Source organism: Lemur catta, chromosome 19 (assembly GCF_020740605.2).
Source record: "Lemur catta isolate mLemCat1 chromosome 19, mLemCat1.pri, whole genome shotgun sequence".
NCBI classification, from domain to species: domain Eukaryota; kingdom Metazoa; phylum Chordata; class Mammalia; order Primates; family Lemuridae; genus Lemur; species Lemur catta.
In genome coordinates this window covers 4,116,055-4,132,716 of record NC_059146.1, presented here as the reverse complement: position 1 = coordinate 4,132,716, position 16,662 = coordinate 4,116,055, and the positions used below count along the sequence as shown (strand labels likewise).

Here is a 16,662-nt window from a genome sequence, read left to right as displayed (position 1 = left end):
AGCAGGCCCTGCTAATGAATTTGGACCTCGCCCCAGGGCAATGCGGGGCTACGGAAAGAGTCCAAGCTGGAGCCTGCCGTGAACAGTTTGGCACGCTCTAAATCAACCACATTTTTCATAGCATCAGCCAGTGATAATTAACTTTGCGGTCATGATCCCGAGGCCCTGCTGGATGCTGAAGCAAAGCCCAAGAAAGGCTCTGTTTGGTGTTAGAGACTTCTAGAGCCAAGTATATTTTGTTTTATTCCAGCTCTTTGGGAAGTGATAAATCCTTTGTGGGAAAGACTCATGTCTTTTCTCTTTTATTTCTGAAAGTGCAAAAGAGCAACATATGGACACATCAGATTTGCCCAACAAATACCAAGTGGACGTAATCCACGCACATTACATATGATAACTTCTAGCTATTTAAGGAAGTGAACTGGACCATTCTGGTGGAAAGTAGAGATGAGGGTGGGGACACGAATTATACCACAGCAAGATGTTGAAGTTAGACTTCAGCGTAACTGAGAGCTATTCATTTATATCACAAAACCAACCAGAAAGCTGTTCCGTTCAGACCACAAAATGGCAGAAGCTTGTTTCTGACTTCTCATAACCCAATGTGAAATTAGCAATAGAACTATATCCCCTTTAATTTGGTGGGGAAAATGGGGTGAAAAGAAAATAAAAACTCCCTGGAGAACCAGGGTGAGGAACCAGTGAATGACATGGAGGAACGTGCTCTGGGGACCCTACTAGGGAACACACTCCCTCCAAAACAACAGTTTCTGGACAGTCTTTGATGCCAGGTCATTTATCCGTTTGTTTGTTCAACAAATATCTACTGAGCCCTTTCTAGATCAGAGATGCTAAGTGCACCAGAGGGAGCAAAACAGACACTATCGTGTTTTGTACCCAGTGACGACTGCACTGAAGCAGGGGAGATAAATAGGCTTTAATCAAATCAATACACTAGTAAGTATGTAACAACTTGTGATAAGTGCTGTGAAATGAAACTAGCATCTGGTGCTATGAAAAAGAAGGCTGCATTGGCCCAGGGTGGAGGAACCAGCAGGAATACGAGTAGAAGCCACAGCACTGGCATTGGGGAGAGGGTCCCAGGCGGGTGGAGGGCTCCACGGTGGGGGGGGGGGGGTTTAAGGATGTGAGCAGCAGAAAGGGGACCCATTAGCACAGCAGGGAAGGTGAAAAGTGACAAGGGCCTCCAACTGGTCACCCGCTCTCTCCAACTCGTTACACCCACGTGAGTCCCAGGAGCCCGAGGTCGGGGTGGATGATGTGGGTGGGGGAGGCACCCCCAGAGGTCAGAGGCTGGGGGTGGGGGGAGGAGGGATGGGCAGAGGCCGTGGAGGGAGAAGGCCTGGCAGCCAAGGCCCTGGGTCGACTCCAGGGTGCCCGCCCGCGCGGCCTGGCCCGAGTCCGCTGACGCATCTGGGGACGAGGCCGGCGGCGCTCGCACGAAGGGCTGTAAAAGGGGTTGCACGTGACCGGCCCGGCCCAGGGAGGGTGTTCGGGAAGTGGCTGTCGCCGCTGTCCTTGCTGGAGGAGGTAGACTCCACCAGGCGTCGGGACGAGGCTGGAAGGTGCGGTGGGGGGTCCTAGCGAGAGCTAGAAGGGGTTCAGCCGTTCTCGGTGCCACCCCCAGAGAAAGGGACTGCGAGGCGGGGCTGGGGGTGCACCTGTTGCTGACTTCGCGAGGTGAGCGGGCGGAGCGAGAGGGTAAAAAAGAGGCGAGGGAGGGGTGCGGCGGGGAGGGGCAGGGGGAGGGGACAGGGGGAGGGGCGGGCGGCGGGGAGGAGCCAGGCGGTTGCAGCGTCCAGGGAAGCCAGTTCGGCCCGGTGGGCGCCAGGGACGAGGCCTTGGAGCGATCAGCACCCCCCAGGTGAGCCCCGACCCGGATAAGGGAATGGAGACAGCGGGAGGGGGTGGCCTCCCTGCCTGCTTTGCTTCCGGGGCCCTGGGGACACGGGCACGGGCAGGACAGCCCTTTGGAGACTGCGCAGCGCGGCGGTGGCCGCCTCCAGCCCTGCCCTGGCTCGGGCTCCCGGGGCCCGCGAGGCCTGCGGCCCAGGCGGAGCGGGCGCCGTGCGAGGCGCAAGCTGCCTCCGGCTGGGGGGGCGCCGGTTCCCGGGAGCAATTCCTGGCGTCCCCCCTCCCCACCAGAAGCCCCCTCCCGCGGTCCGTCCTAGCGCGCGCCCCTTCCCGCCCATCCTAAAGCCCCCCCATCCTGCGCGCACTTTCGTCCCCACTGCCCCCCTGTCCGCACCCTGTCCCCACTTCCTTCCACCCAAGCAGCAGAGGGACCAGACCCGGACGCGGGTGGGGGGCGCTGCACCCACAAGGCAAGTCCCCCGAGGGCTTGCTCGATGTGCGCTGAGGATGAAGTGGGTGCAAGCGAACCTCACCGCCAAAGTGGAGGCGGTGCCCTATCTTCGCTTCCTGATCTGGGGCAGTGGCCTAATGCCTGACTAAGCACAAATAACCTATTAATAATTAAGTCAGCAGAGACTTCCTGGGGGTGCTCAGGAAATAAGGTGCCCAGGGCCACTTTGAGAGCTGCCCCTTCCTGCTCACACGTGCGTTGTGTGCTGGGAGCTGAGCTGAGGCTGTGTGGGCCTCATCCCTCATCCCTCACCCTCATCCCTCACCCTCACCCTCATCCCTCACCCTCATCCCTCATCCTCATCCCTCACCCTCGTCCCTCATCCCTCATCCTCATCCCTCACCCTCATCCTCATCTCTCACCCTCATCCCTCACCCTCATCCCTCACCCTCACCCTCATCCTTGCAACAGCCCCTCAAGATTCCTGTGTCCGTTACACACACTTAACAGGTGAGAAAACCAAGGCACAGATACATCAAGTCATTTGCACCAAAGCACAGGATTAGTAAGGAGTCAAGTCGGGATTTGAACTCTGTTTTTTCTGACTGCAGCACTTTCCACTGCAGGGCACCATGCTGCCTCTGCAATTACATTAGGCAGCTAAGGTGAAACGTGGTGGAAACAGGGGTCCCCTTGGCTCATATGCCTGGCAGTTTAGTAACTAATGTGGGAAACAGAATTGTGTTCCACAAGATGCTCATTTTGCAGAGAAATCGGTGATAGTCGTGGAGTCTAGGGCTGCTGGATGCAGCGGCCATTGTGGGTGGGAGGATAGGAGGAGGCTCAGAATCCACTTGGAGTACGTCCATCATTGCCAAATCCAGGGTCCACTTTTCTGGGCCATGTGACACCACTAATGATTCACTTCCTTCTGTCCTCTGTATCAAGTGTTTCCTCTCAGTCATTTGTTTAGCCTGTTTTGTTTCTCCTTCTGTTGTTGATATTCCCCTGGGCTCAATGTTCACATTCTCCAACATTGTTATGAAACAAATTTATTCACATTTCCTGATTTAACTCTCATCTCTATGATAGCAACTCCCCAATTCATCTTTCCAGCCTGCCCCTGATCTGGAACTCCAGACCCGAATCCTCACATATTCTCATCTGTACTGGCTAATTCCACTGTTTGCCTCCACAGGCACCAAATCCAACATTTCCAATCCTGAATTTATCATCTCTGTCCTTCCCACGAGGGTCTTTGTTCAGGTCTCTGTAGCTCCTTGCCTGGACTATTGCATTACCTTCCGCCCTGGTCCTCCTGCCCTTGCAGTCCACCCACCCTCTACAGATCCCATGGAAAGCTCTGGACTCTTAGTCCTTTTGGTGACCTGACTAGATGGAATGGACCTTTCTTCCTCTCCTCCCTTAGCACCCTGAACGTACCTCTAGCAGGGAACCCTTTCCATGTTGTGCAACTCTTGACTAATCTGTCTTCCCTTTTCAACTGAGAGTTCTTTCAGCAGTGATTTTGTCTTATCCTGCTTCGTACCCTCTGGCCTGGCTCATAATAGGTACTCAGTAAGGATTTGTGTAGTTAATGGTCTTGGAATGAATTGCGACTTTTTTTTTAAGGACACAATTTATAGACAATGAAACATTTCACTGTGCACAGTGTGACATTTCACTTGACTCTAAATCTGATCTGTCCCCCTTAGGGAGTTAATGTGCGTGTGCTGGTAGAAGAGGAGCATTAGAAATCGAGTTTGCAGATGGACTAATGACAAAATGAAAATAAGTTTTCCAAAGAAGTGCAGTTGACACTGAGGGTGTTTTTAAGTTTGGTGTAAACATTCCGTCCTGGCGTAGTGATTATCTCTACTTTCCTTAGACACTGGGTCCAGGAGTCAGCAGAGTACACTGAACTAGAAGAAGAACAAGCACAAAGTCGTCATGGCTTCAATGTCCACTCTTGAAAACCAAGATAAAGGTCCCCATTTGCCACCTCCAAGCAAACAGGTATGTTTGTAACTGGGGGGCCTGCCATCCGAAGAGAAGCATCAAACGGGACTTTCGTTAAACCTCGTCCTTGACCAGCCGTCTTACTTACACTTTTCAGTCTGTCCCTTTGCTGGGTAGGAAAATGGAGTGGGGAAGGAAGGTGTCTTTTTGGCTGCCTTGAAAAGAAGTATTTTTAAAAATTTTATTTACAAAATCCTTTACTCTTTCCTGTTTAAAATCCAGCCTAAGTAACTCTTATGTAAACTGTCAGCGACTAAAGTGGTTTCCTGTCACAGAGCAAAACTCTTAATTGAATCTAGCAGAATGATCCATTTTGTTTATTTTTACATTTTTGTTACCGGGGGTGATTATACTAATCCCATGCTGCTGACAGATGTTCCTGTTCAGGATAGCAGAGTCCCTAATTACTAGTTGGCCACCAGATTGAGAACGCACGTGTTCACGTTGACACAATATTTCAGCTTGTTAGGCATGAATATTATGTGTTTCAGGAACATGTAAATGAAGACAAGAGAAAGTGTTTGATGGGTAAGTGGAGTTCATGTTCCAGCTAAGAAAGAGTGCGTGGAGGAGGTAATGGTTAAGGAGCAAAGTTTAGGGGAGGCAAACAGACGAATGATATCAAGTCACAAGGAGAAGAATTTGGACACCCGAGTTGTGTCTGTGAAACGGAGGGCCATCAAACATTTATGGCTATAAGAAAAGGATCACTAGAGCTGCTTTTGGGAGACTCTGCTGGATCTTTAATCTTGATTGCAGGACTCCCAGCAACTGTGATAGTTGGTTGTGTAAATATGTATGTATATGGGGGGCGGGGGGTGGGGGGTGGGCGTCTTCCATATTCTGTGACAGCCACAGCCAGGAGCAAGAGCAAATGTCAGCAGTGGGCATTTGAGGCATGCTTGCTGAGGAACACGCCTGTGCTAAGGAACTAAAGGAAGTGAAGAGTGAAAACAGCTCCTTCTGCTGCTGCTATGACTCACCCTGTGAATCACTGAGCTTTTGCTCCCTGCCCTGGGGAGTTACAAAGAGAAAAGGGAGGTTGCCTGCTTGTGTGGCTTGTAGAGCTCCACGGGCACAGGTGCTGCAGGTTTACTCCACCCTGTTCATTGATATCATGCGTGTAAAGCTTGGCACAGTGCCCAGCCCATGGAACGTGCTCAAGAAATGGTGGTCATCATCCAGTCGACATCTACTACAAACAAAGAGTCTGAAAAAGAACGGTAGAAAATCAGCAAGGGAAAAGTAAACTCCAAAAGCTGAAGAGCTGTACTCAAAAAGAAAAACACTAAAATTCTGACAAATAAATGGCAAAGGGCCTGCCTAAATAATGCACAAACAAGGAAATACAAGTATGACTTTTGTAATAAGAAACAAATTAGATAAAGTTTACTTTTTCAAAATTGAAGGAACCGCTACAGAATTGGGGAAGTTATTTGCAAATTATATGTATCTGATAAGGGTCTAGGATCCAGAATATGTAAAGAACCTTTACAACTCAACAACAAAAAGACAAACAACTCAGTTAAAAATGGGCAAAGGTCTTGAATAGTACCTCTTCAAAGAAGCTATACCCATGGCCGACAAGTAAATGGAAAGATGTTCGATGTTAGCAGTCATTAGGGACATATGGGTCAAAACCACCACGAGATACCCACTTCATACCCACTAGGATGGCCATAATTAAAAAAAAAGAAAAAAGAAAATAACAAATGTTAGCAAGGATGTGGAGAAATTGAAACCCTCGTGTATTACTGGTGAGGTTGTAAAATGGTGCCCACTTTGTGAGAAATAGTTTGGCAATTAGTTAAACATAGAATTACCATAAGGCCCAGCAGAATTAAAAACAGGTGTTCAAACAAAAACTTGTGCAAGAATGTTCATAACAGCTCTATTCCCAATAGCCAAAAGGTGGAAACAACCCAAAAATATCCACCAGTAGGTGAATGGATTAACAAAATGTGGTATATCCATGCGATGGAATGTTATTGAGACATTAAAAGGAATGAAACACTAATATATGCTACCACATGGGTGACCCTTGAAAACATTATGCAAAGGGAAAGAAGCCAGCCACAAAATGTCACACATCGTATGATTCCACTTATATGAAATATCCAGACTAGGCAGATCCATAGAGACAGAAAGATTAGTGGTTTCCAGGGGGCCAGAGGGAGGAGGGAATGAGGAGAGACTGCTTAGTGGGTTGGGCTTTCTTTTTGGGCTGATGAAAAAGTTCTGGAACTAGGTAGTGGCAATGGTTACCCAACACTGTGGATGTACTCAATGCTTCTGAATTCTATGCTTTAAAATGATCAAAATGATAAATATTATGTTATATGTATTTTACCACGAAATATTGAATGACCCAATATATAACAAAAGATTCCGGCCGGGCGCAGTGGCTCACGCCTGTAATCCTAGCACTCTGGGAGGCCGAGGCAGGTGGATTGTTTGAACTCAGGAGTTTGAGACCAGCCTGAGCAAGAGTGAGATCCTGTCTCTACTAAAAATAGAAAGAAATTATCTGGACAGCTAAAAATATATATAGAAAAATTAGCCGGGCATGCTGGCACATGCCTGTAGTCCCAGCTACTTGGAAAGCTGAGGCAGGAGGATCGCTTGAGCCCAGGAGTTTGAGGTTGCTGTGAGCTGGGCTGACGCCACGGCACTCACTCTAGCCCGGGCAACAGAGTGAGACTGTCTCAAAAAAAAAAAAAAAAAAGAAGATTCCAACCCAGATCCAGTTGCAGGGATTGCCTCAACACTGCAGGAGAAAGGCTGTCTGGCTGAAGCACATGCAGAGATACTCAAACACATTAGCTATCAAAGAAATGCAAACCAGACAACAAAATATTACCTCATACCTATTAGCTTAGAAAACTGGAAAATTCCAGTGTTACAAAATCTTTTCTTTAACTTGCTTGGAATCTTCTCTGCTCATAACTTGTAGCCACAAAGGAACATTCAGGCCCTGCCGGTGGGAGTGGAGACTGGTGCAGCCACTGAGGACAGCAGTCTAGCAAGACTTGTCACACTGACAATATTCAGGCCGTAAATTTGACTTCTAGAGACACACCTGAAAAATGCTCTCACACGGGTCTGTAGGGGAACGATGTGGACTGAGGCACCGTGGAGAATTATGCAGCAGGTAGAAGCAGTGGACTGGCAGTGTGGATGGATCTTAGAAGCATAGAGCTGAGTTGAAAATATTTTAAGAATAAAATAAGGGCCGGGCGCAGTGGCTCACACCTGTAATCCTAGCACTCTGGGAGGCCAAGGCGGGTGGATCGCTCGAGGTCAGGAGCCTGAGCAAGAGCAAGACCCCGTCTCTACTAAAAATAGAAAGAAATTATCTGGCCAACTAAAAACATATAGAGAAAAAATTAGCTGGGCGTGGTGGTGCGTGCCTGTAGTCCCAGCTACTCAGGAGGCTGAGGCAGGAGGATCGCTTGAGCCCAGGAGTTTGAGGTTGCTGTGAGCTAGGCTGATGCCACGGCACTCACTCTAGCCCGGGCAACACAGCAAGACTCTGTCTCAAAAAAAAAAAAAAAAAAAAAGAATAAAATAAATATATAAAACAGCACCATTTACATAAAAACAATGTATGCACCCAAAAACAGTGAGCATTTTGCAAGGATGCATAGAAACACAAGATCCACAGTAGACACCCAGCGTGGTTGTGATGGGCAGAGAGGAATGAGAGTGGAAGGTAAATGAGATGAGTGAATAATACAGACACACCTACCTACAAAGGAGGAGGGATCATGAAAGATGGGAGTTGGTCCAGATTATAGCATATCAACATGATAATAAAATACTGTACAACTAGTAAAAATAATTGTCAACCATGTTCATAGTTGCATCAGAAATTATGTGCATAACACTTATAAATATGTAAAAGAAAGCCTGTCAAGATTGAAACTAAACTATGTATTACAGAATAATAGTAAGCAGTCCCTTGGTGAGATCACAGTCTAAAAATGCATGCAGAAACACATAGAAATGGAAAACTTTTATTACCATGCTTTGAGTGTGATGCCTGATGTCTTAAATATTGTGCTGTAGGGGGAATTTCTCTCTCCACCCAGGAGGCAACATTGAGTTGGATCTTAAGCCCAGGTAGGAAGGGAGTGACTAGCATTCCAGACACAGTGAAGCACATGGTCAGAAGCACGGAGGTGAGAAAGGAACCGTGGCCTCTGTAGTCCATCAGCCTGGCCAGACACCCGCTCCGGGCACACTAATGGGTGAATCACTCCGACCCTCCAGCTGGGATTCTCTCCTTGCCTAAATCCACCAGCATTCCCGGCTGGAAAGCGATTCATCCCATCAACTGCTCATTGCTGTGGGCTGGCCCCTGGCACAGAATGCCCGCCTGGGGTGACAAGTGAGGGGACCTCCTCCTCCTCCTCCAGAGAACACAAAGCGGATGCTTTTCTGGTGACCTCAGCTAACTCACCGTGTAACTTCCTCACAGAGCCTGCTGTTTTGCCCCAAATCGAAACTGCACATTCACAGAGGAGAGATTGGAAAGATCATGCGAGAATGTCAAGAAGAAAGTTTCTGGAAGAGAGGTAATTGCACCCCTCTTAATCTTAGTTGACGCTATACTTGCTGCAATAAAGTGCCTAATTGTCATATTAGAATTGTGGGGATGATTTTTTTTTTTTAAAAGCAGGGACTTTGCATAAATCCCTGAAGAACATTGATGATTGAGGATGTTTAGAGTTTAAATCCATGTTAAGACCTTTTTCAGGGCAGAGATAATAACCGATTAAGGAGCATTTTATCTCACTTGGCAACAAGTGAGGCACCTATAACTCTTTCCTTTATGTGACCAAGAACGGGTGCTGAGAGTATTATTTAGGATTTCTTGACTCCCAAAGAGTAGAACTTCCAAAAATCCACTAGGCTATACACTTCATAGAGTTCATAAATAATGTCAGATTCATCTGGAACTTTATCCCAGAGCCTAGCGCAGTGCCTGACACATAGAAAATACCTACTAGATATTTGTTCAATGAATGAAAAACGGCAGTGTTCCATAAATATTTCTCGTACACTGTCCCTGAAATAACCTTTTCTGCTGAGTCCCTTCCTCTTTCTGTGTGTTAAGGTCCCTTACAATTAAAAAAATTCATGACTCATCATTTGAAAATGGCATAATAGAGCCTATAGATTTAGTCCCAATATTTTGCAATATTGCTGATGTAAGGATATTTTATACTTTGAAATACTCATTTTGATTTCTTAAGTCATTCAAATTCAGTATCACCTGTTTTAGAAGTAACTATTGGTGTTCATTATGCACTATAGAATTACTGATTGTTGACCGGGCGCGGTGGCTCACGCCTGTAATCCTAGCACTCTGGGAGGCCGAGGTGGGTGGATCGCTCAAGGTCAGGAGTTCGAGACCAGCCTGAGCAAGAGTGAGACCCCGTCTCTACTAAAAATAGAAAGAAATTATCTGGCCAACTAAAAACATATATAGAAAAAATTAGCTGGGCATGGTGATGCATGCCTGTAGTCCCAGCTACTCGGGAGGCTGAGGCAGTAGGATAGTAAGTTCTCTTAAGCCCAGGAGTTTGAGGTTGCTGTGAGCTAGGCTGATGCCACAGCACTCTAGCCCGGGCAACAGAGGGAGACTCTGTCTCAAATAAATAAATAAATAAATAAATAAATAAATAAATAAATAAATAAATAAAAGTAGGATTGAAAATTTCAAAATATAAGCATAGCTAAAGGCAACTCCCAAATTCTTATCTAATTGTGTAAATACACCAAGATGCCTGTGCTGTGTGTAACTATTAGAATCCCGTGCATGTTAGCATTCAGCACACGTGGATGTCGGGGTGGAGGAGGATGGGGTTTAGACTTGGTCATAGTAATGCTGTGTATCAGGTTGAGTGACCGGGGCAGATCCCAAGAAAAGTATCCATGCTGTACTTAATAAATATTTGTTGAATAAGTAAAGTAACAAATGAATAAAAACTCACTGCCAAGGAAGGTGAGAGAAAAACAAGCTCAGAGTAATTATCCCTGACTTCTAGGTGAGGTGCCCAGTTTTAAAATGCCGATATTGAAGGGTGGCTTTTTTTGCAGCTCTGCCAGCTTCGCTTGTAAGCATGCTCGTCACCCAGGGACTAGTCTACCAAGGTAAGATTCAATATTTGTTAAATGATTTAACTTCACAGAGCCCAGTTTTCTGTAACCCTCCTGGCAGCTTTTTGGCACTTAGCATTTATTTTTTTGGTGAAGGATTTGTTTATGCACGCTTTTGCCTATTTTCAGCCTACGTTTCTGCCTCCCCAGAAGAGGCCCTAATCCCCAGAATGGGTGAATATATTAGGTTGCTTGGCAAAGGGAAATTAAAGTTGCAGATGGAATTAAGGTTGTTAATCAGCTGGCCTTGAAAGCACGGAGAGTGTGCTAGGTGACCCAGGTGGGCCCAGTGTAATCAAAGATAGGACTCTTAAAAGTGAAAGACGGGACCAGGAGACGGAATGAGAGAGGTGGCGGTGTGAGGACTCAGCTCAACCTTGCTGGCTTTGAAGATGGAGAAGGGGCCGTGAGCTAAGGGATGCGAGCGGTCTCTAGACGTTGGAAAGGCAAGAAACACTAGACCTCCAGAAAGGAATGCGGCCATTTAAGGAATGCAGTTAAAATAGTGGGTTTCACCCAGTGAGATCTATTCTGGACTCCTGACCTCAAGAACTATAAGATAATCAGTTTGTGTTGTTTTTATGCCACTAAGTTTGTGATCATTTTTTATAGCAGTCACAGAAAACTAATACAGCACTGGAGCCCTGTGTCTGCAGGCCCCTCTGCATGTGGTTAGACAGACTGTTCACTGCTCCAGGCAGGAGGTGAGGGGGGCTGACATCTGCCCCAAGCTGTATCCACCAAGCCATCTGTCCTGGCAAGAGGCTGCCTGAGGAAGGGCAGCCTGTATGCTTCATACAAGGGACCCTTAGGACGAGCACCCGCCTTGCATCTCTCCACATAGACCTGCCTACCTGCTAGAGTTTCCTGTTTTCCTCTCTGTTCTTCCTTCCTCAGCCTCTTCTTTCTTCCTTTCTCCACCTGACCAGAGAACCCACAGACGTTGCTCAGTCCCCAGGTAACAAGCAGCCACCTTAGCCTGTTTAAGCCTATTTTATTGAACGCTCAATCCTCAGGATTCTACTGATAAGAGAAACATTTGCATGCAGTAAACGTCAGGGAAGATGGATTAATGACATTATCACGGGAGTGGGTTCCTGATAGAAGGACGAGTTCGGCCCCTCCCTCTCTTGCTCTCTGTCTTGTGCCGGGGTGCCATGGGGTGATCCATGCCAGATGCCAGCACCATGCTCTTGTACTTCCCAGCCTCCAGAATGGCGAGGCAAAGAACATCTGTTCTTTATAAACGACGCAGTCTGTGGTATTCTGGTATAGCAGCAGAAAACGGACTAAGACATCTACCATCTCTTGCATCTGTGCAGATGTATTTTTTTCAGGGTTCTATATTCATTATCTAAAGCTGCTGTAACCAATTGCTACAAACATAGTGGCTTAAAACAACGCAAATTTATTATCTTAGAATTCTGGAGCCAGAAGTCTGAAATGGGTCTCACTGAGCTTAAAATCAAAGCATCAGCCTGGCTGCGTTTCTTCTAAATCCTCTCGGACTTGCTCTCCCTTTCCAACTTCTAGAGGGCACCCACCTTCCCTGGCCCCTTCCTCTGTCTTCAGAGTTAGCGACATTGAGACAGGTGCTTCTCATGCGCCTCTCCCTAGTCTCTAATTCCCTCTCCACACTCAAGGATTGTGATTACATCAGGCCCACCTGGATCATCCGAGACACTTTCCCTATTTTAAAATTATCCAATTAGCAACCTTAATTCCATTTTCTACTTTAACTCCCCTTTATGTGACATAATATATTCACATTGTCCAGGAATTAGGATGCGGACATCTTTAAGAGGCCATTATTCTGCCTACCACAAGTTGTAATGTTTTCATTTCAAATCATGATATATACTGTAAATCTCTAACTTGAAACTTTCGTTGTTGAGTTATTATACTTAAAGAGGAGAGAGGGATGAGTGGTGACTAATGTCTTTGAACTCGGTTGTCAGCTCCACCTTTGCTTGGTATCTCTAAATCAGTCTTGAATCGTCTGTTTCATTTTCTTTTTCTATACATTAGAGCTAATATTTGCTATTTGCCTAAAATGGCTAGTAAGGCAAATGGGAATGAAATTCAACCAAGAATTGAATCATGACTCTTTTAAGATCATCTCTTTGGATTCAGAATATGTATATGTTTATTTTAAGATCATCTCTTTGGATTCAGAATATGTATATGTTTAAGAAATCATGTATCTTAAATTTTGAAGATTTCCTTGTACTTTATAAGTTTAAATAAGTTACGAAATGAAATAATAATGTTTTTATGTATTACTCCATAGGTTACTTAGCAGCTAATCCTAGGTTTGGATCATTGCCTAAAGTTGCACGTAAGTCATAGAAATTAAAAAAGCAGATTCATTTTGAAAAAAAAAAAAGATATTTGTAGCAACTGGAGATATGAATGTCCAGCTTAAACCAATTGCCTGTACTGACTGTGAAAAATCAGTCTCCATCTTCTGCCACTTTGTATGTCTTGATTCATTGAACACTTTCTGACGTACAGCTTAGCAGAAGGGACTTCTCACCCAGGGCTCTTTAAAGCAGGGACCAAGAGGAACTGGCAGGATATATAACAAGGTTGTCAAGAGCAGAGCCCCTGAATGATAGAACTGTTAGAGATTTTTATCTTCTTCTTCTGGTCTGGCCGGTCTTTTCAAAATATTTTCTATAATAGACATAAACATGAATGATTTTTTAAAATCAGGGAATTTCTAATAATAAACTAACCGCAAACTTGGGGCTTCATCATCTTTCACTGGTATACACAGACCTTTGATATGCCAAGAGGATGCATTCCGGTTTACGGTCTGAAACCTCGTTCCCAGCAGGAGGAAGAGTTTCGAGATCTCTTCCATAGGAGGGTCCCTCTCCCTGGGGACCTCTCTCCTACGGCAAGGTGGACTGCAGTCTCCACTATTCCAAGGCCGTAAAGAAAATTGAGGGGCTTTTCTGCCCAGTGATTTGGAGGCTCCCCATAGCCACAGCCCAGGCCCCACCTTAACCTCCCCTGGTGGTCTCAGCCATGGTTGACAGCTGGGCCACTCACCCGCTGCTGTCTCTGGGACAGCCCCGTGACTCCCCTGGCCCTCCTACCGCCCGTTCAAGGATGGGGAGATCAGAAAGCCTCCGGTTTTCAATCCTGCTCTTTCGTAGAGGCTTCACTGTCAGAATTTTTGTTCATTGATTTATCATGGTACTTTTAATATAAAAATTAAGTGTTAATAAAGAAAGTTCTAGAAGATAATTAATGGAAAAGATTCTGAACCTTTAAATTATCTGTGTTTCCTAACCTGCGTTTACAGTTGCTGGTATCTTGGGATTTGGCCTTGGGAAGGTGTCGTACATAGGAGTTTGCCAGCGTAAATTCCACCACTTCGAAGATCAGCTCCGTGGGGCTGGCTTCGGCCCACAGCATAACAGGTTTGTGATCGGTTTGCTCAAGGGATTGTAAGGAAGATAATTATTAGAGATTAAATGAAAGATTGCTCATTATTTGTAATATTAAACACATTTTTAAGTTCATGTTAAAAAAAGTTTTTAACCCTCAAGTTTCAAGTTGTTGCTATCTAACTTCAATAATAATTATTTGTTATTTAACTTAGTTACCTATTTAATTTGCTCAATAAATATTTAACGAATTCTCACTGTGTTCAAGGCATCGTGCAAGTCTTTAAAGAATACCTTAAGGAGCAGATATGGCTTCTGCTGTCATGGGGATACACAAAATTTAAACAAGCCTCTTCACTGCAGGGCTTCTCAGAGCCCTTAATATGTCATTAACAGTAACTGTATATATAGTGATTCTCCATAGGAGGTATAGGCAGTAAGATTTTGGAGTTAATGACACAACCACTGCTGTTACAGTATTTGAGTTGAAAATCAGTTCTACTGCTTACTAAGCTGTGTGGCCTTGGACAAGTTTCTTAAACTCCCTGATCTTCAGTTTTTTCATCTGTATAAAACGGTGATCAGAATAGCTTCCATGGGATTTGCAAGGAATAGAAACGATTTTTCCTGACCCTCAGTGAGTGCTGAGTAAATATCAGTGATTTCGACTGTGGTACGGCGGGACTAGTGTTGGGAACACATTTCTCTAAAGCCCCCTCACTTGGCACGTCGGATTCTATTTGAGAAGCAGCACAGGATGGTGAACACAAATTGGACTCGAAGTCAGAGCACCCGAGTTCTTTTTTCTACTTGTGTGACCTGGGAAAGCCACGTTCCCTAGTCCTGTAGGGGTGGATGGGGCCTTAAACGTTGTCTCTTCCCAATGAGCTGCCTGAGGCCCAGCGGGGTGCAGGGACTTTCTGAAGGTTCCGTGGTTGGCGGTCAGCAAAAGGGGTCTCTCGCCTCAGCTCCCGTGTTCCCACGCCCTTACTCTTCCCCCCACAGCAGCAGGGCCGGTAAGAGAGTCGTTAAGTCCATATTTACAGACACCACCACCTTCTGTCCATCCCTGCGCAGCTGTGCGTCAGCCTGAGCTTGCTGAGGAGCAGCCGGCCACGTGGTTCTGGCCTGTGCAGGGAACGTAGCAAAAGGCAAAGGAGAGATGTTCAAGATGTTCAACCCCTGTGTGACCCTGACCACAAATACAACCGTCTGTTTCAACATAAAGATCGTTATTGGCTTTTTGTTTGTTTTTCTGAGACAGGGTCTTGCTCTGTTGCCCAGGCTAGAGTGCAGTGGCACAATCATAGCTCACAGCAACCTCAAAGTCTTAGGCTCAAGCAATCCTCCTGCCTCAGCCTCCCTAGGAGCTGTTACAGGTGCACACCACCACACCTGGGTATTTTTATTTTTATTTTTTGTAGTGATGGGGTCTTGCTATGTTGCTCAGTCTGGGCTTGAACTCCTGGCCTCCAGCCATCCTCCTGTCTCAGCTTCCCAAAGTGCTGTGATTACAGGTGTGAGCCACCGTGACTGCCCGTTATTGGATGAAATTCTGAGGGTCTTAAACCAAGAAATAACTATTATTTCTGAAAAAATTAGGACATTGAACTTGAGCCTAGAAAATGTCTCTAAATGATACTGTGTTAAGACTGGAGCTTCCAGTGTCAAAGCACAAACCACTGTTTTTGCTTCTCTTCTAGGCATTGCCTGCTGACCTGCGAGGAATGCAAAATAAAGCACGGATTAAGTGAGAAGCAGGATTCACAGCCTTCAGCTTCCTAAACTCTGTGCCTGTGGCTTTTGAAGGTTTTTAAACTTCTGGTTTGTACACATTTAAAATTTTAAGTGTACTTTAAAATAAAATACTCCTAGTGGAACAAAACCATTGTGATTCTCTCACTGTATGGAAATGCTTTCTGTGGAAGGCTGTCGATTGAATTGAATGTTCCATGTTTTCTGCTCTTTTAAGTACAGGTTGGGAGCCCTTACACGTGAAAAAGCAATGATGTTTCACCCTTCCTTGCTTACAGCTAAGTGAACGAATTTAGAGTCTTCTCTAATCAGCTGCTATTCATTCTTTACTCTCCTTCCCCCCTCCCGCCCCCCCCCAGGGGTTTTAAGTTCTCTGATAGAGGACAGGAATAGATGTTAAGGAAGTTAGGAAGTCATGACCCAAAGAAAATGAATGTGTATGGAGACAGAAATACAGGGCAAGACTGCATCTCATAGGTAAAAGTGCTTCCTCAAATGTAGGGGCCGAGATTTTTAACTCAGTGAAAAATATTTCACTGGAAAGGGTCACAGTATGAATCACCTGTCCTTTCGGTGCTCCAGGTCTGCAGTCCCCAACCCCTGGTCTGTGGCCTGTTAGGGACCTGGCTGCAGAGCTCCGGGGGCCCCCCATCCTACCGCCCCCACCCCCGTGGAAAAATTGTCTCCCATGAAACTTAGGAAGGGGGTGGGGAGCCAGCGAAGCGTCCTCTGTGTTTAGAGCTGCTCCGTTGCTCACATCACCGCCAGAGCTCCGCCTCCCCCCACTCCCTCATCCATGGAAAACATTGTCTTCCATGAAACGGGTCCTTGGTGCCAATAAAGGTTGGGGACTGCTGCTCTAGGTGACTTTATGGCTCATCAGTATGGTGGAGTTTTGGAAATGCCCATCACCTTTAGGTTACCTGCTTAGCCAGTGGGTACATGCTCACAAGAATGGGGTTCTTTCTATACTACTAGTGCATATAATGGGGTTCTTCA

At 46.0% G+C, this 16,662-nt stretch overlaps 1 protein-coding gene across 2 annotated transcripts; it reads left to right on the top strand.

The window, feature by feature from the left end:
* Positions 1-1,542: 1,542 nt before the first annotated feature.
* Positions 1,543-15,793, top strand: OCIAD2 (OCIA domain containing 2). 2 transcript variants are annotated; one of them, XM_045532988.1, is made up of 7 exons: positions 1,543-1,701; positions 4,215-4,342; positions 8,826-8,922; positions 10,451-10,504; positions 12,801-12,848; positions 13,824-13,941; positions 15,612-15,793. In XM_045532988.1, exons 2-7 carry the CDS (start codon positions 4,277-4,279, stop codon positions 15,691-15,693), a joined length of 465 nt encoding a protein of 154 aa, XP_045388944.1. In that variant the 5' UTR covers positions 1,543-1,701; positions 4,215-4,276; the 3' UTR covers positions 15,694-15,793. The 2 variants fall into 2 exon arrangements, with proteins under 2 accessions (XP_045388944.1, XP_045388942.1); XM_045532986.1 differs by lacking the exon at positions 1,543-1,701 and adding an exon at positions 1,782-1,885.
* Positions 15,794-16,662: the final 869 nt, after the last annotated feature.

What these genes read in the sequence shown, in the direction of transcription:
- OCIAD2 (XM_045532988.1), top strand. Translation starts at nt 4,277, where the DNA reads ATGGCTTCAATGTCCACTCTTGAAAACCAAGATAAAGGTCCCCATTTG. An exon ending in AGAAAGTTTCTGGAAGAGAG is followed by an intron (nt 8,923 to 10,450) that starts GTAATTGCACCC and finishes CTTTTTTTGCAG; the next exon opens with CTCTGCCAGCTTCGCTTGTA. An exon ending in ATCATTGCCTAAAGTTGCAC is followed by an intron (nt 12,849 to 13,823) that starts GTAAGTCATAGA and finishes CTGCGTTTACAG; the next exon opens with TTGCTGGTATCTTGGGATTT.